The 27,284-nt window shown below is 38.5% G+C and overlaps 1 protein-coding gene across 2 annotated transcripts; it reads right to left on the reverse strand.

Annotated features, from left to right (window-relative positions):
• Positions 1-109: 109 nt before the first annotated feature.
• Positions 110-26,989, reverse strand: AKAP3 (A-kinase anchoring protein 3). 2 transcript variants are annotated; one of them, XM_008143750.3, is made up of 5 exons: positions 26,881-26,989; positions 23,545-23,652; positions 21,161-21,256; positions 6,479-8,761; positions 110-490 (listed from the first exon to the last, which is right to left on the reverse strand). In XM_008143750.3, the coding sequence occupies exons 3-5, from the start codon at positions 21,254-21,256 to the stop codon at positions 335-337; spliced, it is 2,535 nt and encodes an 844-aa protein (XP_008141972.1). In that variant the 5' UTR covers positions 23,545-23,652; positions 26,881-26,989; the 3' UTR covers positions 110-334. The 2 variants fall into 2 exon arrangements, with proteins under 2 accessions (XP_008141972.1, XP_028004346.1); XM_028148545.2 differs by having other exon boundaries at positions 6,479-8,788.
• Positions 26,990-27,284: the final 295 nt, after the last annotated feature.

Here is a 27,284-nt window from a genome sequence, read left to right on the forward strand (position 1 = left end):
CTAAATTCATATTTCTTGTATAGCATTTTCATTTGTGCATGACCCCTTCTTCAGCCACTGCAAAAGGTTGCAGCACATTGGATCCCAAGGAAACCATACACAAGAGCCCTTTAATTGTAATTTTGTTTTATTTTATGTCCTTGCTCGCATGGACAGGAAAATCTGCAAAATCCAGTGACTAGCATAAGATGACATGTCTTTGATGTGAGTGGGATGAAGATAATGTTAGGGCTCTGTGAGGATATAGAGAGGGGAGCTGTGGAAGTGAAAATGAAGGGAGGGGGCAAGGCTGGGCCCACTGCTGGAAAAGGGGAAAGCAGTGGTTGGGCTCCCATCACAAGTTCACCATCAGCCAGTCCAGCAGCTGCAGCCGTGTAACGTTTCCCACTGCCTCATCCAGCTGTCGCTCCTTCTCGTAGCGCAGAACTGACTGCAGAACCTCCCCTACGCTGCGTCCTTTGTCCACAGCAGCAGCTGAGAGCTGAAGTAGCTGTGGAAAGGAAAGAAAACAGTAGTGGAGGGCAGAACATCCCAGAACAGGCCAGAAAGGTTCTGCCAAGGCTAGAACAAAGAGGTCAGGTAGACTTGGAGAAACATCAGCAGAAGGGATTCAAAGTAGATGTTGAGACTTCCTTAATTGTAAAGTTTGCTGGACTATTGTCAGAAGAAAGTTGGTTATATCACCTTTAATTTAAAAAGGGATATTAACATCCACCTGTCCATGATATGGAAAATATAATTTCCCTCTAGACTAAAATCTACCTGCTTCCAATGGCTGTTTGGTCAATGGTATTCTTGCTTTCTAAGAATTCCAGTGTTTTTAAGTTCACGTAATATCATCAAGCAGTCCCCATCATTGTCCCAAAACTAACAAGGGCAGGAAAAAAATATGTTAAAGGACAATGTGGATGCTGTCCCATGCCTCACACACGAGAGACCCCTCAAGTGTTAGAGAAGAAATGCAGTTCAAAGATCCATTCAACCTTCATGAAAATGTTTCCCAGAGAGGTGAAGACTTGTCAGTAATACAGTGCTAGAAATTAGCAAGGGCAAAATTCAGACCCAGGTGTCTCAACCAATGTTTAGTTTTCTTTCCAAGTATAAAATGAGAAAAAATATCCAAAGCAACTATTCTAATATGAACATAGTAGATTGCCATTCAGCTGGAATCATAGCAGCAAAAAAACTAAAGTAACCTAATTTTTATTTTGTACATTATGCACCTGACTCTATGATGAAAAGTCAAAGGGCAAGTAAACAGGCCAATATCAGGAGCTCTTTCAGAAGGGAAAATTTCCATGTGAGAAACTACTTACAAATACTGTTGACACAAATGGAAACACAAAAAGTCTTGGCATAAAGAAGAACCAAATGGAAATTTTAGAAGTAAAACAAAAAACTCAACATGAAAACTTATTGGATGGTCAGAATAAAGAGAGGAAAATCAGTAAACTTGAAGATAGAACAATGCAAATTAGCCACACTGAAAAACAGGATTGATTAAACTTCTTTCAAAAAAGATTAAGAAAATAAACAGACCTTCGGGGCCTGTAGGACAATACAAAATTTTTTACATTTATGTCATGAAAATCCTAGAAGAGAAGTAAAAGTGTGGTATAGATAAATACTTGAATAATGGATGAAAGCTTCCCCAATTTGTGCCACAGGACGTAACAAATTTAAGAAGCTCAGTAAACCTAAAATAAGACAAACTTAAAGAAATTCACTTTAAGACTTGTCATAATCAGATTGCTTAAAACAAAACAATAAAAAAAATCAAAAGCAGCCATAGACAAATGATACATTATAGGGGAACAACAATTTGAGTGACAACAGATTTATCAGAAACCACAGACACCAGAAGGATGTGGCATAGTAAAGCACTAAATGAAAAGAACTGTCAAACCAGAATTCTACATCCAGTAAAAATATACTTCAGGAATAAAGGTCAAATAAGGAAAATTTCAGGGAGTGGGCAAGGAGAGGTTAATGGGGGAAAAGGGAGACATATGTAATACTTTCAACAATAAAGAATTTTTTTTAAAAATTTCAGATTACAGAAAACAGAGAATTCACTGTCAGATAATATGTTCTATTTCTTAAGACAAAAGGATAGTGATATTAGAAGGAAACTGGGAACAGTGAGAATAAATGAAGAACAACAAAAATAGTAAAAATTTCAGTTTTATAAAATACTTTTATGGTTGAAAGTAAATATAACATTGTATGAAAGTTTTTAAATCTACATAGAGTAAATATGTGAAATAACTAAATATAAGGAAAGTATAAAGGGGCCTAAATGGTAAGATGTCTACATTCCAGTTGAAGTGATAACTATCCTACATAGACTTAAAAGTTATATATATTCTAATTCCTAGAAAAAAAACAACACTAAAAAAACTACACAAAGAGATATAGTAAAAAATAAAATAAATTAAAATGGAATACTAAAAAATGTTTAAATAATTCAAAAGAAGGCAATAAAAAGGAAAATAGAAAGGAAAAATAGAAATAATATTAAAATAGTAGACATAAATCCAAACATATCAATGATTAAACCAAATGTAAAAGTCTAAACACATCAATTGTCAGAATAAAAAATATATATGACCCGCCTGGCAGGTGTGCTCAGTGGTTGAGCTTTCACCTATGAACCAGGATGTCATGGCTCAATTCCCTTCTGGGCACATGCCTGGGTTGTGGGCTCGATCCCCAGTGTGGGGCATGAAGGAGGCAGCCGATCAATGATTCTTTCTCTTCACTGATGTTTCTATCTCTCTCTCCCTCTTCCTTCCTCTCTGAAATCAATATATACATACATACATATATATGTATGACCCAACTATATGCTACCTACAAAAAACTCACTTCAAATGTTTAAATGATATAGGTACATTAAAAGTAAAACTATGGGAAAAGATGTACCATGAAAACACCTATTTAAAAAAAAAAAAGCTTGAACCTCAACATTTATGGTAAATTAATTTTTATAAAGGGAAAAACAATTCAAAAGGCCAGATATCCATTTATATTTTCAACAAATGGTCTTGAGAAAACTGCATATCCACAGGCAGAATAATGAATCAGACCCCCTAATTCACATCACACACAAAGTGAACTCAGAATGGATCACATAACTATATATGAGTTGAAATTATCAAATATTTTGAAGTTAAAAAAAAGAAAATCTTCATAACCTTGGGTTATGTCAATGTTTCTCAATCTGGCAATACTGGCTTTATGGGCCAGATTACTCTTTGTTGTGGAGTTGTCCTCTGCATTGTTCTGACAACAGTATATAGCTCCGGACATCACCAAATGTCCCTTGGGGCAAAACCGCCTCCATTGGAGAACCAACCACTGGGTTATGCAAAGATTAGATACAACATCAAAACACAAAAATAAAAGCAAAAAGTGATAAATTAGATTTTATCATTAAAACTTTTGCTCTTCAAAAGACTCCATTTTTTTTAAAAAAAAGCCACATACTGAGAGAAAATATTTGCAAATCATATATTTGATAAAGAACCTGTATCCAGAATATATAAAGAATTCTTGTAACTTTATAACAAGAAGAAAACAACACAGTCAGAATATGGGCAAAAGATGTGCATAAATGGTTGAACCAAGAATATATATGAAGAGCTAATTAGCACATAAAAAGATGCTCAAATTAAATCCACTATAGATACCACCATCATAGTTATAATAAATAGTGTTGATGAGGATGTGGAGAAACTAAATTGTTAGTGGGAATGTAAAATGGTACAACCATTTTGAAAAAGTTTGGCAGTTTTTAAAGACATACTTACCATAAAGTGCAGCAATTCAACTCCTTGTTGCCCAAGAGAAAAGAAAATGTATGTACACAAAAAACTTGTATGTGAATGTTCATATTAACATTATTCATGATAGCAAAAAGTGGAAACAAGACAAATGTGCCTTAACTGGTGAATGAATAAACAAAATGTAGTTTATCCACATAATGAAACCCTATTCAGCAATGCAAAGGAATGAACTACTGATATATACAACAATATGGATTAACCTCAAAAACAATATGCTAAGTGTGAATAGACAGATGTAAAAGACTATATATTTTATAGCTCCATTGTTTAAAAATTTGGAAAGGTAAATCTATGATAAAAATCCAGTTAATGGTTACCTGAGGCTGGGGGTATAAATTGAGAAAAATAGCCTAGAAAATTCTGAGATAGAAAAATAAGGAGTCTAGTCCTATCAGATATTTTAAAAATTATAGGATGAGCCCTAACCAGTTTGGCTCAGTGGATAGAGCATTGGCCTGTGGTCTCAGGTTCGATTCCGGTCAAGGGCATGTACCTTGGTTGCGGGCACATCCCCAGTAGGGGGTGTGCAGGAGGCAGCTGATCGATGTTTCTCTCTTATCGATGTTTCTAACTCTCTATCCCTCTCCCTTCCTCTCTCTGAAAAAATCAATAAAATATATCTTAAAAAATAAATAAATAAATAAATAAATAAAAATTATAGGACGACAGTAATTAAAATGGTGTGCTAATTTAAATAGTATTAAAATAGTAAATAGTTACACAATTCAATGAAACAGAAAAGAAAGTTCAGAAAAAGAACCAAAAGTAGGTATCCATCTGGAAAAAAATAAGAGATTGCATTCCTACCTCATATTTTATATAAAAATAAAAATGGATCAAAATGTTAAATTTTTTTTAAAAATCGTGAGCATTGGAAGAAAACATGGGAAAGTATTGGTAATATCTTGGAGTAAAGAATGTCTTCCAAAATATGACATAAAATCCAGGGGGAAAAAAAGTGTCTTAGATTTGACTATGTAAACATTTAAAAAATTCTATATGGCAAAAACAAAACACCAAAAAGCAAATGATTAAAAACTGTATTTAATATCACAAAGGCTAATTTCCTTATACATAAAACTCCTACAGATCAACAAGAAAAGGACCAACAACCCAGTAGAAAAATGGGCTGAAGGTATAAACAAACAATTCATCCACGAAAAAGGGAATTCAAATGGCTCTAACATTAAAAAGATATTCACCCTCATTCCTAATAAGCCAAGTACAAAGGAAGGCAACACTTGGCAAAGATCAAAAGTTTGTCATTCACTGTTGATTTAAGTATGGAAAATATGCACTTTTGTATTATTTTAGTAGATATGTAAATTTGGTGCAAGCTCTATGGAAGGCAATTTGAAAATATATTTCAAATATACAAATAGAAAATATATATATACAAACAGACATTTATGGTGATCTTTAATTCTTTCCTAAGCATTTAGCATATTCATTTGAATTCTGTGCACAAGACATTGCATATAGTAGCAAAATATTGGCAACTGAAATGTCCATACATGGGAGAGTGGTTAAATACAGCACCTTCATACAATGAAGTAATATGCAGCCATTAAAAAGAATGTGGCAGCCGGGACCGGTTTGGCTCAGTGGATAGAGCATAGGCCTGCAGACTCAAGGGTCCCAGGTTCGATTCCGGTCAAGGGCATGTACCTTGGTTGCGGGCACATCCCCAGTGGGGGGTGTGCAAGAGGCAGCTGATGGATGTTTCTCTCTCATCGATGTTTCTAACTCTCTATCCCTCTCTCTTCCTCTCTGTAAAAAATAAAATATATTTAAAAAAAAAAAAAAAAAAAGAATGTGGCAGCTCTATATGTTGCAGAACAGAATATATAGGGTGTCCCCCAAAAATGTATATACACTTTGAATAATTATTAATTTCAATGGGTTAAATCTGAAAAGAAAGAAACATCAACTGAGCTATCAGCTGTAAAGTATGTATACATTTTTAGGACACCCTATATATATATATATCTTATTACCATTTGAGACTTAAAATAAGATGCATACATATAAGTACTTACTTGTGTATGCACATATATTTCTAAAAGAATAAGCAAGAAATTGATCACAATGGTTTTCTCCAGAGAGAGCAACAGGATGGGAGATAAGAATGAGGAAAAAAAAAACCACCTTAGTTTTCACTGTACATCATTTTGTGCCTTTGGATTTTGAACTATGCACACATTACCCTTTAAAAAATGGATACAAATTTATTTAAAGTGGACTCATGGGTATCCCAGTGTTACTGGGTTCAACTCAGCATTAGAAGTATACAAATATTCCTATCCAAAATTCAACCTGAAGCCCTGACCTTAATCTGAGTCTTTTTTACCAAGTCTCTTGGAGTTCCTCATCTATGCAATCCCACCAATATATGCAGAAAAAAGAATCAGATTTATCATATACCTTCTTCTTCCCCCTTTAAAGTGACTCTTATTGGGCAAAATATAATTTTACTTTACCCATTACTTCTGCCAAGAGCCATGATCTTCAAATTCTTACTGTCCTCATTATTCTTGTGGCTATCTTCCCATTTAGAAAGAAAACATAACTTAAACCCCCAACAAACCATTAATAAATATTTCCAAATTCCTCTGACTCTTCTTCCTTACCTTCTCTTGGATTCCTTCGTCATCACCAGCAAAGTACAAAATAGGGACATTGAGCTCAGAGGCAGCTACCCATTGAAGTACGGCTTGGAGTTGCTTGTTCTGAACTGTATCAATTAGGTTCTGATTGCTGACAACCACTTTGGTTGATGCACATCCTTCAGGGAGCTGTCCTGATACACCTCTTAATTCATTATGGATAGCTTGATAGGCATTCTGCAGGACAGCCTCTGCTGTCCCTGTGCCCTTGACTGGTAAGCACTCATAGAAACTATCTGGGAAGGCTGAAGTTGGCCTGCTGGCATCCCCAGATTTATCATCTCCCAGCTCTGCCAAGGGAGAGTCGCAGGACTTGGCAATAATGAGACACAATTTCATCACTGAGTCCATTAGATGTTCTATCATCTGCCCATTCATGTGGCTGGTGACCATCTTGGCCAGCCCAGCAAGAGTACCACCAGCCTCATCACCTTCACTCACTTTGATGGGACAAGGGGGTACAGGTCTTTCACATAGGTCTTCCTTAATTGGTTGTTCTGGCACCTTGGGTTCAGGGCCATAGTCATTCTTGAAAATGGTCTCACCAAGTAAATTCCTGATAAAGTTGAAGAAAACACTCATTAGATCCTTCTTCTCTGTTTCTTCTTGGTTACCTTCCATATGTGGAGACTTAAGGTTGGTCTCAGCAGAAACTACAGGGGCCTTGTTGGTAGGAAAGTTGGTTCTACCAGCAGCTTCAAGGAAGCTCTGTGCATCCATGCTTCCTCCCTGGGCCAGGTGGTATTGAATCAGAAGTAATGCAGATACAAGCAGGTCCTTGGCCCAGGAGTCTGAATCACACATAAAATTCTCAGGGTTCTCTAGGTTATGCATAGGGGGGATGAAATTGCAAGTATCCAGAGGATATTCCATTGGAAAGTCTGGGGGAGGGTCATACTGGTTGTTGGGAGTTGTTGCACACTGAAAATCTGGAGATTTTCCTTCTTTATTCTGAGTTTTATGCCATAAACTCAGGCCCTCTTTGATAATGTGTTCACCCAAAGTTTCAACACAAGTCTTCTCTGGTTTGCATGGAGGAGAGAACATTCTTTCCCTCAATTTACCTTCAGATTTCATTGTTGCAAAATTTACCTTTTGGTTTTTAGGACCACCCATTCCTTTCATGGAGACAAGGGAATAACTCTCAGACTTGTCCTTGGTTTTCCTGATATTCTCAGGAGGTTTCTTGGCAAACATCACACTGTAGAGCTTCCACAGCATAGCATCCATAATATCTGAGGCCTTCTGGCTTCCATGAAAGAAGAGACTTCGTTTCACAGCCGAGACAAAGTCTGTATCAGTCATGAGGGTCCCTGTGACGTTGTGGAGGTTCTTCATGAGGGAGTCAATGAGATCTGAGACCACCTCTTTTGCATGCCCAAGTAGTACCTTCTTCAGCAGGATGGTGGCAATGGTTGTGTCCTTCACTTGGATTTTCAGAGTCTTCATTATGGAGACCATCATATCAGACACCACACTGTTAGCATAGGTCATGATCTTCTGACTAACAGAAGTTGTAAAATCATCAGGCCTTTCTTGCCCTCTGAACATTTTTCTCTCCCCAGGTAAGGACCTTGCACCCTCTTTGGAATCACCTGCGTTATGAGATTCAAACACTTCTTTATAGAAGAAAGACTTCTTAGAACTAGGCTTGCCATCTGGACCCTTGCATTCATTGATCTTAAAAGTGGTCTTGTTGTATCTCAAATTTGAGGGACTCTGCAATGATCCTAAGACTCTGTCACCAGAGCCAGGAACCTTATCTGAGGTAGTATTCTTGGAACATTCAGAGACAGTCTCATTCACCAGCTCTGATGCCACCTTAGTCAGGCTTTTGTTAGCGGGGGGTTCATCCCCCATGTACACTGACTGATGGACACATTTGTTCTCCGAGCCATCGATCTTTTCATTGATCTCCTTGCGGGCCATGGCTATGACTAAATTTGTGAGGCGGTTAGCATAGAAGGAAACTTCATCCACTGTACTCCCATCATTATCTTGGACACCGGAACCTGGGAGAGGGTTTTCTTTGTGAGTCATCTCAAAATGAAATCTCCCTGGATTGTCCTTGTTGGTGGTATTGTAGTAGTCCACAGTGAAACCCTTCTGTGGGTCTCCTGAGTTGGTCATTTCCCCATCAGGTGATGATTCTCCAGGCTTGAACCTAACACTTTGGAACCCTGCTGTAGTTTTTTCCAGATCTTTGCGGAGCCAGCTGAGCACTCTGACAGGATCATTTGAGACTTCCTTAAAAACAGACAAGTATTCATCCGACTACAACAAAGTAAACATAGGGGATATTCAGGACAACTCAAAGATCAGTTACAAAAATGGTCACCTCGCTCAAGCCTGAACTCCTCTGTCATCACAATAAAAGTAACCAACATTTATTAAGTGCTTACTATTTATCAGGCACTGTTTCAACTATTTTGACTATTATCTCATTTAATATTACTCTCATAGTAAACTTAAATGTTAGCTCTCTTGTTATTCACTAGAGGCCCAGTGCATGAAATTCATGCAAGAGTAGGCCTTCCTTCCCCTGGCTGCCGGCACCGGCTTCCCTCTGGCACCTGGGACTCCAGCTTCCCTCGCAGCCCCAGTTTCGTCCAGAAGTAGTCCTGAAGAATGCCCAGTCTAATTAGCATATTACGCTTTTATTATATAGGATAGTTTACAGAGGAGGAAATTGAAGAACTGAGAGATTTAGCTACTTACCTGAGGTTATACAGATAATCATTGATGGAAGAAGAATTCCCACCCTGGCAGTCTGAGCCCACGCTCTCAGCCATTACACTATATTGCATCTAACAACATGTATCCTTAAGATCTGACAGTTATCACATTCACAGCTGAATTAGCATTTTAACTAAATCAGATTTTTCTTGTATTAATATTAATTGCTATTTCCTATGGTTAATCTGTTTTTATTTAGGTCTCTTATTACAAAATATAGTTTTCAAAAAATTATAAAATTCAAGGATGATTGTGCATAATCACTTTGCCATGCTACACAAGCATCATCTGGATATGCTAAATGGCTTCAAAAGGACTGTTTAATATCACTTTAAGTTAAAAATCTGATTTATAATTGAGGAGTTAATACCTGTGGACAATTTATTAATTTTAAGGGAATACAGATTCTTTGGTGGACACTAGCTGTGATAAGCACATTCACATACTTATATGTTTATATTTTGTAATTTATAATCTTCACTTTGAACACAAGTTAAAATAAGAATGTATGTAAAATAGCCCTATTCACTATCCAATGTAAAGGATCATTGTAATTATTGGAGTTATAGCTTCTGGAATAACAAGTATTGCCCATCTTTAAAGATTAATTTGGTACTTCAATTATCAAGTGTCATATAGTTTCTAGCTACTATTTGTTAAATACTATGTTTGCCAGGCACTGTGCTAAGTGCTTTACATACATTATTTAATTTAATCCTCATACACAGCCTGTAAGGTAGATATTACTTGTCCTGTTTCACAGGTAGGAAAACTGAGGCATAGAAAAGTCAAATAAATTCACTAGCATCTCACAGCTACTACATGATGAGGGTTAGTATTCAAATCCAGATCCTACTCTAAAATTGGTGCTTTCTACCCACAGCTGTATTTTGATAACTTGGAAAGAAGAGGAAAGCAGTTGTACCAGTCCTCTGCAGGGCTGGTTTAAGCTGCCTGTTGGCCACAGTGCTTGGTTCAAAGTCTTCCTAATTGATTATCCTAATATTAACAATGGGCACTGTAGGGAAATTTTGTGCTTCAGTGGAAAACTGCATAATTTATAGCAGATCATTCCACATTTTCTGATTCTAATTCTTTTAGAGCTATTTTACAATTCTGTAAAGTGTAGACAACTGATAGCAATGAGATATAATTGTTGTTTATACACACAACTAGAGGCCCGGTGCACGAAATTCGTGCACGGAGGGGGGTTGTCCCTCAGCCCAGCCTGTACCCTCTCCAATATGGGACCCCTCGAGGGATGTCCAACTGCCCGTTTAGGCCCGATCCCGGTGGGCAGTCGGATCCCTAAACGGGCAGTCGGACATCCCTCTCACAATCCAGGACTGCTGGCTCCCAACTGCTTGCCTGCCTGCCTTCCTGATTGCCCCTAACCACTTCTGCCTGCCAGCCTGATCACCCCTAACCACTCTGCTGCCAGCCTATTTGCCCCCAACTTCCGTCCTCTGCCAGCCTGGTCACACCTAACTGCCCTCTCCTGCAGGGTTGATCACCTCCAACTGCCCTCCGTTGCAGGCTTGGTCCCTCTCAACTGCCCTCCCTTGCAGGCCGGGTGCCTCCCAACTGCCCTCTCCTGCTGGCCATCTTGTGGTGGCCATCTTGTGTCCACATGGGGGCAGGATCTTTGACCACATGGGGGCAGTGATATTGTGTGTTGCAGTGATAATCAATCTGCATATTACTCTTTTATTAGATAGGATAGAGGCCTGGTACAGGGATGGGGGCCAGCTGGTTTGCCCTGAAGGGCATCCCGGATCAGGTGGGGGTTCCCTTGGAGTGTGGGGCGGCCTGAGCGAGGGGCCTGTGGTGGTTTGCAGGCCGGCCATGCCCCCTGGCAACCCAAGCGGAGGCCCTGGTATCTGGAATTTATTTTCCTTCTACAATTGAAACTTCGTAGCCTGGAGCGGAGCCAAGCCTGGGGCTCTCTCCGAGGCTGAGGCCGGCAGCCATTTGTGTTGGGGTTATAATTGAAACTTTGTAGCCTTAAGCGGAGGCCTGGGCCTGGCCAGGGTGTGCGGAAAGCTTTGCTTCCCCTGTTGCCGCCGGCAACCCTGGCCTGCTCTCTCAAGCTCCATTCTGCCGCCATTTGTTTGAATTTGTTTACCTTCTATAATTGAAACTTTGTAGCTTGAGTGGAGGCTTAGGCCTGGCAAGGGCAGGCGGAAAGCTTGGCTTCCTCTGTTACCTAGGAAACCTTGCTCTCTGTGGCTGTAGCCATCTTGGTTTGGGTTAATTTGCATACTCACTCTGATTGGATGGTGGGCGTGGCTTGTGGGCTGGCTTGTGGGTGTGTTGGAGGTATGGTCAATTTGCATATTTGTCTATTATTAGATAGGATAATTTTGGCCAGGGAAGGATACATTGTAGAAAAGGTGCTTCTATTTGCACATTTACTTCAATATTCCTAATCTATAAATATGTCTTTTTTTCCCTTATATTGTCCTTGGAACCACACTAGTTCTTGGTTAATAAGTTAAATAAAATATTTAACATGAGTTTATTTTTTATATATTTCTGAGAGTCATTATTTCACCTTTCTCTGAATATGATGTTTTAACAGTTTTGGAAATCTTTGCCAAGATGTCTGACACGCTCACCTAATAGACATAAATGTCATCATGAGAGTAGTGTACCAGGTGCTTCTTGGCCCTCAGAGATAAATGCCAAGTGGTAATGGAACTATGCAGGTATTCTGCTTTTCTAGTTTTAACTTTCTTCTCCACTAATTTTGCTTTTGATTTTCACTTTGGTTAAATAGTAGCAGTAATGATTAAGAAATTGGTTTTATTGTCTCGCCACTTGGTGATTCTTTAATGAATTATGGTTTATAGAGCTCTATTCTCTGTTAGGTAAGACACAACAGATAATCTGTTTTGCTAGCATTTATTGCCTGTCTTAAATTAAAATTGATTAATAATTTTTTGCCATTTGGAAGGAGAGGAGCCCTTTGATTTCTGGACAGGTGAGTTTTGTGTTTCTTTTTTTACTTTTGACATATGGCTTCAAGTTTATTATTTTTAATTGAATTATAGTTGACATATAAATTATAATCATTTCAGGTGTACAACATAATGATTCAATATTTATATATATTTCAAAATGATCACTAATAAATCTAGTTAACATCTATCACCACACATAGTTCAAATTTTTTTCTTATGATGAGAAATTTTAAGATCTACTCTATTAGTGAGTTTCAAATATATAATGCATTATTATTAATTATCATCACCATGCTGTACATTCTATCCCAGGACTTACTTATTTTATAATTGGAAATTTGTATCTTTTAAGCACCTTTACCCATTTTGTCCCCCCATCCTCACCCCTGGCAACCATGAATTGGTTTTGTATCTGTGAGTTCTTTCTTTTTTTCTTTAGATTCTACATATAAGATCATATGGTATTTTTCTTTCCCTCTCTGAGTTATTTCACTTAGCATAATGCCCTCAAAGTTCATCCATACTGTTGCAAATGGCAAAATTTCCTTCTTTGTAATGGCTGAATAATATCCCATTTTATCACATTTTCTTTACCATGCATCCACTGATGGACACTTAGGCTGCTTCCATGTTTTGTCTACTGTAAATAATGCTGCAAAAAACATAGGGATGCAGATATCTCTTCCAGATAATGGTTTTGTTTCCTTCAGATATATAATCAGAAGTGGAATTGCTGTTTATATGGTAATTGTTATTTAAAAAATTTTTTCATGATTGTGATTAGAATTAAATGAGATTAAATAAGATAATATGCACAAAATAACTTGTACACTTAATGTGGTGTCTATAAGCTAGCTAATACCACTTAAACATTTCAAATAAAAATTAGACTTCTAAAGAGTTAAGAGAAGAGAAAAGCCAATAAGCTTGATCTTTAGGGCAATGCAGTGAGACATAGTTAACTAGCTATATAAGCACTAGGGAATGAAACCTGACTTCTTGCATGTTTGGGAAAGTAGTACTCTGGGTGGAAAGAGAAATTCTGAAAGACAGTATGGCTAGGGATGTGTTTTATGATTCATTCCTATCAGACCAGGTGGGAAGTGTGGGGAAACTACTGAGCTGCTGTAACAAATCTTTTAAAAATTATTTTTCAGAACCAAAGGTCAATAACAAATGGGAACTTCCTAATGGACAGAATTTAGCTTTAAAATGAAGATTTAGGGGTGAGGGGTTAGGGGAAGCTGCCCTTATGCATATCTGAGAAAGTGACAGAGAAAAGGTGATACAGTCAAAGATAGCATTCAAGAAATGGAAAATCAGGTTCCAAAGTAGATGCTATCCACCAGGCCCACCAACCTGATGGCCTGCTACTGCAGAGGTGATTTAGGGGAGACAAATGACGTGTAACACAACTACCTGTATAATGCAACGTGTATATCATGTCTGTGTACAACACTACTAGACACTGCAAAACATATAAAGGTGAAAGAAATATACAAACTATTGTAGAGACAAAACATGACCATAAATATTATTAAATACTATGTGATTAGTGCTATTAAATAATTAAAATAGATATATTTAATATGAGAAGAGGGACAGATAATTTTGGGTGGGTAACTAAAAAAAGAAGTGATATCTGAGATGAACTTTTAAGCATTTTGATAGATATAATAGGCTGGCAACAAAATGACAGGCAAAATCTATTATTTAGGGTAATGCTAGTTTTAAATCAACTCAGTGGTGTGACAAAATAGGGTCTTGATCACTTTGCTTAGAGAGGGCGTTCAAAGAGCAGCTGCCTTTGCAGTGACTCAGGGAGACAGGCTCTGCTTTTCATGGTTTCACCCTCTCTTTGGCCTCAGATTCTTTTCTTCAAGCCTGTGTATGAGGAACGACAGAGATAGTAAAGGTCTGGATAGGAGGCTTTTGTGGTCCAGGCCTAGAAGTGACGAACATCACTTCTATCCATGATCCATTTGTCATTGTCTTTTGAAAGTTTGATTATAATGTGTTTCAATGCAGGTTTCTTTGAGTTCATCTTGACGTTCATTGAATTTCACGGATGTTTAATTTCATGTTTCATCAGATTTGGGAAGTTTCCAGCTTTTATTTCTTCAAATATTCTCTCTGCCCCTTTCTTTTTCTTTTCTCCTACTGGGACTCCCACAGTGTATATGCTTGTTTGCTTGATGGTATCCCACAGGCCCCTTTGGCTCTGTTCACTTTTCTTCAATCTTTTTCCTTTCTGTTCCTTCGACTTAATAAGTTCCACTTTCCTATCTTAAAGTTTGCTGATTCTTTCTTATGCCTGCTCAAATCTGCCTTTAAATCCTACTAGTGAATTTTGCATTTCCATTATTATGCTTTTCACCTCCAGAATTTATTTTAGGTTATCTGTAGGTTTTGTCTCTTTATTGATACTTCTTGTTTGTTCAGACACTGTTTTCTTGACTTTCTTCAAATCTTTTCTTTAGTTCTTTGAATATCTTTAAGACAGTTGGTTATAGTGTTATCGAGTAGATCTAATATCAGGGCTTTTTCAGAGACAGAGCCTGTTGATTTTTTTCCCCTTTGAATGGGCCATACTTTCCTGTTTCTTTGTATGTCTTGTGACATTTTGTTGAAAACTGGACATGTGAATCTAATGGCTGGCTGATGCTATAAGCTGTCTATTAGGTTTGTATCACTGTGTCTGTCATTCAGAAAAGCACTAAGTGTAAATAGCAATGTTTTCCTATCTCCACATTGTATTAATAAGTTATATTATAAAGTCTATTAAATTAAAAGACCTCTATTCTGATCGGATAAAGTATTATTATAGACCCTGACTCAGAAATGTTTTAGGAACCTGTTTACATAAGTTAGGTAAATCTTTATTAAGTTAGATAAGTTAGATAAGTCTAAGTTAGGCAAGCAAGATTAGTTAATAATTTTAGTAGGATAAAAATAGTTTTGTCTTTTCTGATTTATCACTGTTAAGAATAATACAAGTGTTCATTTTTATTTCATTTTGATATGATCTTCATAAATTTATGTTACACAGACCCAATAAGCTAGTATTACTTCTACTTAATGTTTAAGATGCTAAAAAATATAAATTGTATTTAATCCAGTTGAATAATTATTCTGACAAACTTTATTTCAATTTATGTTTATAGTATGTCAACTTGATCATAAATTTCCAACTTTTTTTTTTTTTTACATTTTTATTGATTTCAGAGAGGAAGGGAGAGGGAGAGAGAGGTAGACTCATCAATGATGAAAGAGAACCATTGATTGGCTGCCTCCTGTACACCCCCTACTAGGAATTGACCCTGCTACCCGGGCATGTGCTCTTGACTGGAATTGAACCTGGGACCCTTCAGTTCATAGGCCCATGCTCTATCCACTGAGCCAAACCGGCCAGGGCATTTCCAACATTTTTATGTAACTTAAAACACTGGACTGGTATTAAGTCGAGTTAATTAATGGATATTCATGGGTTACTTAGATTATACCTAAGTAAAATAGAAAAGGAAACATTGATAACTAAGCATAGTTTATATGATTTTGCTTCTTATTTTTTATTGCTATGGAAAGTATATGACTTTGGATCTGTTAATGAATGTGTTCATTTTTTGCCACAGAAGCTGTAGAAATTGTCTTCTGTGTCATGAGCTCTGCCAGTCTGTACATTAGCTAGTGTGTAATAGTTCACAATTAAATACTTCTCCCTCCATAGTTTTCTTTTTGAATAGAAAGAACAGAAAATACTTTGGAAAAAAAGTTATAATTAATAGAAATGGTTGAGATTATATTTAGGAACATAATGTCAGAGAAATCCAATGGTATACATGCTTGTTTTTCTAGGAACTGCAGGTAAAACCCGGTAGAGTTTCTTAGTCTTGAATTTCTAGTCACAGAATAGCAAATAATAAAGGCCTTTAAAAGTCTAATCTAAGATTCTTTATGAAAATTTCCAGCAAAGCAAACTATCTGGTTGCTGCACCTATGTAAATAATCAGGCCAATTCTGATGAGAGTATCCTGATTTTGTGATCAAAATTTATCTTACTTTGAGAATTTTTATTATAATGAAGGCAACTGTAGGGAAAAAAACATGTACTTCAATAGAAAACTATATATTATCTCTAGTCCATAGTCTATAGACTAAGCATTATTTACATCTTTCCACATAATCTGTTTCTGATTCTATGGAAGCTATTTTACATCTCTGTAAACTGTAGATAATGATAGCAATGCAGGATAATTCTGTTTGTCTATAGACATGCAAATTCTGCCCAGCGGAGGATCATCTGATTTCCCTTTCTCATTGTGGAAGAAGCCAGCTTTGTGCATTTATTTCAATATTCCTGACCTATAAATATGTATATTTTTATTCTTCTTGAACTGGTTGTAACACTTCATCAATTTCCTCATTAAAGAGTTAAATAAAATCTTTAACATGCATTCATTTTCATATCTGATTGAGAACCTTGATTTCACCCTTTTTTTTTGAAAATTATCCCCTAACCCTTTGCACTCGCTTGCTTTTTTCTTCTACTCGGGATTTAATGCTAACCGTGTCGAGTCACACTCGACATCCGAGTGCAAAAGGTTAATAGTGACTACTTATTTACAGAGAGGCACACTATCTGCAAATAGGTGTGTTTCCATAATTGAGCTAACATGTAAAGGTAAGTCTGGTAAATGCAGATGTGGGATTTATTCTTTTATCCTTTTCAATTCTTTCACAGAACATTAAAAAAATAGCAACAAATCTACAGCATAGCATAGAGCTTCATGATGGAGTATAGAGTTGTGTTAGCATGCTGTGTTTTTAGGTTTTGTTTATTTGTTTGTTTTTGAGAGAGAGGAAGACAGGGATAGGGAGAGAGAGAAACATCAATTGGCCACGCCCCCACCGGAGATTGAACCAGCAACCTAGATATATGCCCTGACTGGGAATTGAACCTGCAACCTTTTGGTGTATGGGAGGACTCTCCAACCAACTCAGCTACACTGGCCAAGACTTGCTGTATTTATAGGTTTTTATTGTCTACTAGTGGCCTGGTGCACAAAATTCGTGCATGGGGGGGGGTGTCCCTCAGCTTGGCCTGCACCCTCTCCAATCTGGGACCCCTCGAAGGATGTCCTACTGCCGTTTACAGGGATCGGGCCTAAACAGGCAGTTGGACATCCCTCTTGCAATCTGGGACTGCTGGCTCCTAACCACTCACCTGCCTGCCTGCCTGATTGCCCCTAACCGCTCTGCCTGCCATCCTGCTTGCTCCCAACTGCCCCCTGCTGCTGGCCTGCTCGGCCCCAAATGCCCCCCTGCCAGCCTGATCACCCCCAACTGCCCCCCGTGCCAGTGTGCTCACCCCCAACTGCCCCCCCCCCTGCTGGCCTGCTCACCCTCACCTTCCCTCCCCACTGGCCTGCTTGCCCCCAACTGCCCCCCCCTGCTGGCCTGCTCACCCCCAACTGCCCCCCCTGCCGGCCTGATCACCCCCAATAGCTACTGGCATGATTACCCACAACTGCCGTCCCATCCTGGCCTGATCACCCACAACTGCCCTTCCCTCTTGGCCTCTAACCACCTCTACCTCAGCCCTGCCACCATGGCTTTGTCCAGAAGAATGTCCAGAAGGTCTCCTGAAAGGTCTCCCAGTCTAATTAGCATATTACCCTTTTATTAGTATAGATAGAGGCCTGGTGCATGGGTGGGGTCAGCTGGTTTGGCCTGAATGGTGTCCTGGATCAGGGTGGGGGTTCCCTTGGGGCATGGGGTGGCCTGGGCGAGGGGCCTGTGGTGGTTTTCAGGCTGGCCATGCCCCCATGAGGTGAGGGTCCCCGCTGGGGGGACATGGCCAGCCTGGCTGAGGGGCTGAGGGCTGTTTTCAGGCTGGCCAGGTCCCCCAGTGGGGAGTCTTACTCCATGGGGGGGTGGCCAGCATGGTTGAGGGGCTAAGGGCAGTTTTCAGGCTGGCCACGCCCCTGGTGACCCAGGCCCCCAGCCACTTCTTGAGCAGAGGCCAGGGTGGGCTGGAAGCTTGGGTTGCCCCTGGTGACCCGGCCCTCAGCCACTCCTTCAGCGGCAGCCAGGGTGGGCGGAAAGCTTGGCTTCCTCCGTTGCTGGGGGCAACCCAAGCCTCCTGCTCGCTCCAGCTCCGTGGCTGCAGCCATCTTTGTTGGGTTAATTTGCATATTCACCCCTCATTGGCTGATGGGCATAGCGGAGGGATAGTCAATTTGCATGTTTCTCTTTTATTAGTGTAGATGTATTTTAAACCTAAAATGTGTGTACCCTATGTTCATTATTCCACTTAACCCAGAAGAATTTTGCAAAAGTCCTTGATGAAGTCATAGTGACTGACTGAAAGGCCAATCACATTTCTTTTTCTATCAATGCAGTGTACAACTAAATACCCATCTCTTTCAAACCCCTTAGACTTCTTGCAACCTTTAATTCTTTCTATTTTTATGCAATAATAAACTGAACACTTAGGGGAGGTGGATATCAAATTATTTCTGAGTCTTTCTTAATCAAAGCTAGGGGAAATTTTCATGTCTTCACAAAGAATATGAAAAGGGTTAAGGAGTTTAATTTTCTCTCCTCAGCCATCTTTTGCTTTAAGAGCTTAGTTTTATGTTTTTCAATCCTCACCTGAGGGCATGTTTTTATTGATTTTAGGAAGAAAGGAAAGGGGAGAGAAAGAGAGACAGAGAGAAACAACATTCAATTGCCTCCCATATGTGCCTTGACCAGGATCGAACCCACAGTCTAGGTATATGCCCTGACTGGGAATCAAACCTACAACTTTTTAGTGTACAGAACAATGCTCCAATCAACTGAGCCACTAGGCCAGGGCAGGAGTTTAGTTTTAAGTCAACATACTATAAACATTCCATTCTATTCTTCTTCACCTCTAGCTCAGTTAAGCATATTTTTTTTCTTTATTGATTAAGGTATTGCATATGTGTCCTTATTGCCCCATTGTCCCCTCACCTCCCACTCCCCACTAATGCACTCACCCCCCCCCCCTGGTGTCTGTGTCCATTGGTTAGGCTTATATGCATTCATACAAGTCCTTTGGTTGATCTCTCCCCCTTATCCCCACCCTCTCCTACCTTCCATCTGAGGTTTGACAGTCTGATTGATGCTTCTCTGTCTCTGGATCTGTTTGTGTTCATCAGTTTATGTTGTTCATTATATTCCATAAATGAGTGAGAACATGTGATATTTATATTTCTCTGACTGGCTTATTTCACTTAGGATAATGCTCTCCAGTTCCTCCTACTTTGACATTATCTGTTCTTTAAATAGCTATAGCAATTACTGTCCAGAAAGTACATTTGGCAAATTACCATAAATTTCTTATAATTAGTATCTGCCAGTTATTTAGAGCTTTTTTTTTTGCTTTTTTTTTTAAAATATATTTTATTGATTTTTTAGAGAGAGGAAAGGAGAGGGACAGAGAGTTAGAAACATCGATGAGAGAGAAACATCGATTCAGCTGCCTCTTGCACACTCCCTACTGGGGATGTGCCCGCAACCAAGGTACATGCCCTTGACCGGAATCGAACCTGGGACCTTTCAGTCCACAGGCCGCGCTCTATCCACTGAGCCAAACCGGTTAGGGCTATTTAGAGCTTTTAAATTATATTTATATTTTTACATTTATTTTTATTTCCCCAAATTAATTATGTCTATGAAAACTGAAATTGTTTTCTTTTTTTGCATTTCCCAGAATGTTACTCAATGAAAAATGAAAAAATTTCTGTTAATTTGTTTAATATTGAAACTCATTTGTCTATTGCTTTTTTAAATGAAAGGACAGAGATAAATAAAAGATCTGGTAGAAACAGATTTGGTTGACACTTACTCTATAGTAACTGGTATTTATTATCTATACTAGAGGCCCAGCGCACGAAATTCGTGCACGGGGTGGGGGGGCGGGTTCCCCCTCAGCCCAGCCTGCACCCTCTCCAATCTGAGACCCCTGGGATCGGGCCTAAACCGGCAGTCAGACATCCCTCTTACAATCCTGGACCACTGGCTCCTAATCGCTCACCTGCCTACTTACCTGGTCACCCCTAACTGCACCCCTCTGCCAGCCTGGTCATGCCCCGCCTGACCCCTGCTGGCCTGGTCTCCCCATGCAGCCTGCTGTTCAGTCATTTGGTCGTCCCTCACTAACCCCCCTGCCAGCCTGGTCGTAGGCAGCCATCTTGTGAGGGTGTGAGGGTTAATTTGCATGTTACCTCTTTATTATATAGGTTGTCTTAATGTCTTTTATAGATATGTAAATTGTTTTATCTCTTAGGCAGGCTGTGTGATCCCATGACAACCACACTTTCTCCAAAGCGATCTTAAGCAGCCTTGATTAAGAAAGAGGAGTTTTTGTGAATTCTTCGATTTCTTCCACATTAACTCTCTCAGCCTAGAGGTAGCTGCTTTTTTGCATTTGCTACTGCTAGAACTCTAGAGTCTCCTCTTTACAGCTTTAGTAGTTAACTTGATTAACTACCTCTAATAAACAGTATTTTAATATGAAATTACTGGTGTGGTTTCCCTCTTCTGACTCAACCCTGACTTACAGTGCCTGATATTAAATATTTAATAAATGTTGGTTGAATGATGAAGGCAGAATGACAATATTACTTAGATGAGAGTTTATAGTTCTGACAATTTTGAGGGAGCCTACATTTCAGAAAATACTTTCTATGAACAAAATTTTACAGCTGTAATATTTATCCTACTAAATATCGTATTATAGGAACGTTTTCCAAAAATTATAGATGGGAATTTTTTGTTCTAAAGAAGTTCATTTTTTTCTCAAGAAATCAGTCTTCAAAAATAATTGGTGGGTGGTGGTGGTGGAGACAATAGGGCTACTCTTAATGGCACTCCACATACCCTGAACCCAGTATGTGTTTGTAAGAGGTTGACCACTTACCATTTTCCAGTCCTGGGGTTGGCTATCCCCAGGTGAATAGACATCAACTTTGCACACCCCATTTTGGCTTTGTAACCAGTCAACCCTCTCTGACATCTGGAAGTAGAAAAAAAAAAAAGAGTATCAGAAAGGTAAGTTATATGAAAGTAGGGAGAAATGAGGTAAATAGCTGAGGTGTGGAAAACAGGAGCAATGCTTTCAATAGTGACCTGAGCCAAGACCTACTTCAAACTCACCTACCTCTGGATAACTTCAGCTCTCAAATGCAGGAAGATTTCTTAAACACGTGTATCTCTTGTGCTAACGCCAGTGCCTGGTCTCTACTAGAGTTGCGTAATACAAATTTATTCATCAAAGAACCTAGCAGTCATGTCCTGCTTTTTGTGTCCTTGCTTGACAGCTCTTCTACATCTTGGATTTTCAGTAAACACTCAAAATTCAACATGATAAAATAGAATTAATTTACTCCTCCCTGCCTGTTCTTGCCCCACCAACTATAAAAAAAGTAATACACAGTTCATTTAAAAATACATATATTTTTATTAATTTTAGAGAAGAAGGGAGAGGGAGAGAGAGATCGAAACATCAATGATGACAGAGAATCATTGATCGGCTGTCTCCTGCACACCCTATATTGGGGATTGAGCCTGAAACCCAGGCATGTGCCCCAACCAGGAATCGAACTGTGACCTCCTAATTCATACATTGATGCTCAACCACTGAGCCACACTGGCTAGGCTCACAGTTCATTTTTAATTAATTTCCAGACCACCAGCTTACTTTTATTAGCAGTAAGTCTAGTGGCTCTTCCTCCTCCAATTAGCTAAGGATCCTGGAGGAATTCTAACTCCCTGGTTCAGCCAAACTGCTAAATGCCAGAAGACAGATGTCATATGCACCACCCAATGGGCCTTTGTCTATGGAGGAGTAATACCTTGCAGATGTTGATCTTTCATAACCCTCCCAACACTTTTCTCTAATCCCTAATCTCTGTAATGACACCACCATCGACCTGCTTTTCTAAGCCAGAAAGCCGATACTCATTTTAGTTGTCTTCTTCCACCCCAAGCCTCCCCCTCTAGCTATTACTATTTCTCTCTTAGTTGTCGCCATTTTTCTTGAAAAAATTGCTAATCCTTGCTGTTTTTATCACCTTACCTCACAAATGAGCTTCATAGCCCCTATTTCAAATACTCCTTTGGCCTTACTCTCATCCATTTTTCACGACATCTTATTTGCTAGTCCTCGGGAACATGGCTAATTATAATGATCTTTGCCCACTGATAATCTACAAGCATTAGAAGCTTCTCTTTCTCCCCCTTTTCCATGCCAAACTTCCACTGCCAGGCTTCTACCATGAAATTTCCCTTCTTTTATTAGAAACTTTGCTTAGATCTATATTTGTCAATAAGCAACATAGAAAAAGACAGCCAGTTTTCTCACCAAAATGTCCCCAGACATTTATATAAAACATACATATATAGTATATCAATATTTTGATTCTAAGAAATATACTGCTTTAAAAACTCTATTATAATAAAGTCCAAAAGCTTATCCAATTTTTCATGGTGCAATTGCATTTGTTCTTTGCTCCCACAGGATTTGTACCCGTTTTAACACCCCAGTCACTGACTCGGGTCGTTGAGCTAGGAAAACTGTTTCTTTTACTCTTCCTGGCCCTGTAATAAGATTCCTTGGACAAGCAATGAGTTCTCCACCCTTATTATAATCACCCAGAAAACTGTTTAAAAAAAAAAAAACTGAATCTGAGGTACCATCACCCCTCCCTCCCCCGTTCCCGCCCGAGAATCTTATTTCAATGGGTTTAGGGTGGTGAAACTTAGGCATTGAATTTCTTAAAAGCTCCATGGGTGATTTTAACAAGCATCTAGAATTGGGAATTCCTGGGCTTGGGCTTATTTGGAGAGATCCTCTCTGAGACAGACAGGCTAGCTCCAGAAAGATAATTATTTATTCTTTTCTTTAGAAATGTTCTCTAAGATTGTCTAACCTTCTTTGTTATCTTATTTTAATATTATTTATAATCCCAATAAGGAAGCTGTTAATGTCTATGAAATAAAACCTTTATTGTCTCTTAGCAGCTCATATTAGATATAAATATTCTTATGTTTGAATCATTACCATGAAGAAAGAAATGGATGATACTACTACTTGGCCAACGAATGAGAAGACTTGGAAATAGGCTGTTCTGGACTATTGAAATGCAAGTCTCTTAGCTTCCAGTTTATTATTTCATCTTAATGAGTTACTTCTCATAGAAAACAACAAAATCGACAGGATTACAGATTTACTTAAGCTATATATCACAACTAAAAATAATATAATTTAAATACAAAAAGTAAGGAAAAGATGTGACCACTTACTCTTACTGAGGATGGGTTCTGAGATATGAAGAAAGTTCTTGATTAATGTGTTGTTGTCTTCACTATCCCTAAGTTTACCCACCCCTCCTGCCATTTAATATAAGGAATCTACAATAAAAAACACAAAAATGATTAATTTTACACATGAACCATATTGCTTTTATTACAAAATAATAATTTTGACTTATTATTTTTCACATGTAGTACACAAGCAATGAATACAAGATGACATTCAAATTTAAAATCCAGATCTTATTCTTGGAGCAGTCTGATGGTTTCCTGGTGACAAAAAGGGTTTCATCTCTTGGCCAATAATTTATGAAATGACTATTTTCTATGTTCAATATAGGCTTATTTAACAATGAGGAAACAAAAAGTTTTTAGCCTAATTTCAAACTTGCTCTAAAGGAAGTCAGAAGATAAGTAGCTAGAATGGAGAATAAGTGCTCTGAATTCATATATCTCAAAACACTTTGTAAGTATTCCTTTGAGGATTTGAGAGAAATACACACCCTCATACTATAAAAAGGAATTAATAATTAATGTCAAAACCAGCTTCTAGATCAATTATCTTCCATATAGTACCTCTACCAAGACATTTAACTAGAATACAGTAGAGCATTGTGCTCTCATCTTGGAATATCCATCCAGCCTCCTAAAAAGTCCCTCTAAATCCCATCTTGCTTCATAACCCAGGTCAAATTTTACCCATCCATGAAATATTTTCTAAATATCTAATTGAATGTGATTGTTCCATTTTGTTTCAACCCTTTATATTCTATGTAGCATTTTAATGGCTTGTGTATATTCTATTTCATTTATTAGATGGCTTCAAGAAGGCAGATACATTTTATTTTTTAAATACTATTTCTTTTTTATATTCTTATTGATTTCAGAGAGGAAGGGAGAGAGAGAGATCAATGATGAGAGAGAATCATTGATCGGCTGCCTCCTGCACACCCCCCATTGGGGATTGAGCCTGCAACCCAGGCATATGCCCTGACTGGGAATTGAACCGTGACCTCGTGGTTCATAGTCTATGCTCAACCACTGAGCCACACTGGCTGGGCCAGATGTATTTCCTTATCCATCTCGGTATCCCTCATAGTAGCTAGTATCTTAAAGTCAGTGCTGAGAGACTGCATATACAAATACTGCCTATTTCTAATTCCAGGTAACTAAATTTTTCTTTAAATTGGAGAATCTGAGAACAGAACAAAAATAGTTTGCTCAAGTTTGCTATGGTGGTAAGCCATACATTCAGGCTTTTTAAAAAATATATATATATATTTTATTGATTTTTTTATAGAAATGGAGAGGGATAGAGAGCTAGAAACATTGATGAGAGAGAAACATCTATCAGCTGCCTCCTGCACATCCCCAATTGGGGATGTGCCCGCAACCAAGGTACATGCCCTTGACCAGAATCGAACCCGGGCCCCTTCAGTCCGCAGGCCAATGCTCTATCCACTGAGCCAAACCAGCTAGGGTCATTCAGGCTTTCTTGAAGCTTGACTCCTTACGCGGATAATTTTACCCTAGAGACTTATCTAAGATGTATACAGTATACTTAACCAAAGACTTATTAACACACCGTCCTACTCCAATAATACTAATAAATCAACATCTCAGAAGTGCTCTTGTACTCCTTTCACAAGCAAAGTACACTTACTAAACCTATATATCCAGCAAACCCTTCCACTTACTTATGTCCTAATGTTTTTATTCTATTTTTCTACGTCTTCTACATGTTTATCTGTATCCATGAAGCTTGTTTTAAACTTTAAACTCCCCAAGTTGTCCTGGATAATAGTATACATAAAGAGGTATTTAAACACTTTTTATGATAATGATATTCAGACTTCTAAATCTGTATACATTTCCCATAAGGAAATGAAAAATAGGGGAGAGGGGTATCTGAAGAGTTTAATGAAGCCATGAATGGATTAATACATTTCTTAACTTCAAAGTTGGTGAATAATGCCCTTGAGTTAGGGTGGAAAATAAAAAAGGATGCTTTGTGTTATCTATTAAAATTGAGGGGAAAAACAAGCTAACTATACACAGTGTAAAGATAAATTAACCTTAGATGCCTTTTATTCTAACCCCCTCATTGAGAAATGGAGACCTAGAAAGGGAATATTAAAACCAGTGGTATATTCCTCTAAATATTACAGCTATGCAGGTTAACATCCTGGAAGCTGTGACATTTTTCTATGGCTAATAGAGGGATCCTCCAGCCAATCATAGGACTGACCTAAATGTTCCTTAAAACCACCAGTGTGATTATTAATTCAAGAATTGAGGAGTGCAAATCACTGAATGCAGTCAAGGAGGGCATAAGCAACACAGGAGTATGGTTATAGTTGCTGTGCCCCAGACCTTAACTTCATCACAAGACATTTTCTCCTATATTCGTCATAAGCAAGAAGTGCCTGTTTACTCGAGGTTCCTAAATTCATAGAAAATCTCAAATTACAGGTGGCGTAACTGAAGCTTTTGCAGGGTGGATACATATCTGATCAAGTTTTGAAGTTTATTTAATCAGGTTTTATTACTAGTTTTAGAAAGAATGTATTCTATTATACTCATTATCTTTTTCTCTTCCATCCCCTGTGTTTGGCATGTTGTTAGACACCTAATAAAGCTGGTTGTTGATGAAATCAGTTTCAATTGATTTTGTTTAAATAAGGGTTGGAAGTGTGTGTGTGTGTGTGTGTGTGTGTGTGTGTGTCTCAATGGTACTATTCACTGTTAAGCTTGCCTGTGGATCTCCTCTACTTTCACTTCCCCTTAGTAATACTTCTTCCTGTAGTGCCCTCTTAGTAGAGACACATCCTCAACATGGTTAGATGTTTCTCTCTCCCCCTTCCTTTCCTGCCTTTTCCCAGTTCTCTGTTGTATAGCCAAGACTTCAGAAATAATAGCGAGAGGATGAAAGTGGATGAGAATTGGGACGCAGAGCTATACAAGTCTGTTAGAACACTGGGAAAAAGAAGAACTTTTGGACAGCGACACCAAGAGGAGGAAAAGTCAACAGGGAGTCAAGCTTCCAGTCTCATTGTCAAATTAAGAAGCAGAGAGTAAGGACCAGTCTTGTCCCCAAAAGGATAGCGAAGACGTCTGGCCAATCTGTAACAAAATGAAAACATCAACAGCAAAGATAGTAGGTTTAGCTGCAATGCTGCCAAGTTAGAGGCTCACATATTTCCAGAAGATCCATGTAAAATTCAAGTTGACTGGGCAAAGTGACTCATCACATATCACTAAATTCTCCCTTTTAACTACAGAGGATCAGAAAATGGGCTGTTTCATCAGTCCAGTGGGATTGCCTACCTCTGTAGTACTGGAATAGTGACCACAGAAGACCCCAGAATATACTTTTAAAGTCAACGAAGATGCTGGGATGTTCTTGCTCAGCTCAAGATCTTGTTTCCTCCCCCAGCCTTCCATGTACCTCCTCCTTGTTAGGACTGGTGAGTGACATCAGAATCACAACTGGTGATATCACTATCTCTATGGCAACAGTGGTGAGGCCACCAGAAACTGTGTCATCAAAGGACAGGGGGAGAGGTGAAGGTACACTCCAAAGCTCTGATGTTTAGTTTGGGTTAACTTTCTCTTGGTAATTTTCTTCTTTAAATATATAATTTAGGAAAGAAAAACTCTTATAAATATGTAATTTAGGTAGGAAATATGGGAGGGGAAAATTTTACCAATGGATTCCACTTAAAACAACA

The sequence above is a fragment of the Eptesicus fuscus genome, chromosome 7, assembly GCF_027574615.1.
Source record: "Eptesicus fuscus isolate TK198812 chromosome 7, DD_ASM_mEF_20220401, whole genome shotgun sequence".
Lineage (NCBI taxonomy): Eukaryota > Metazoa > Chordata > Mammalia > Chiroptera > Vespertilionidae > Eptesicus > Eptesicus fuscus.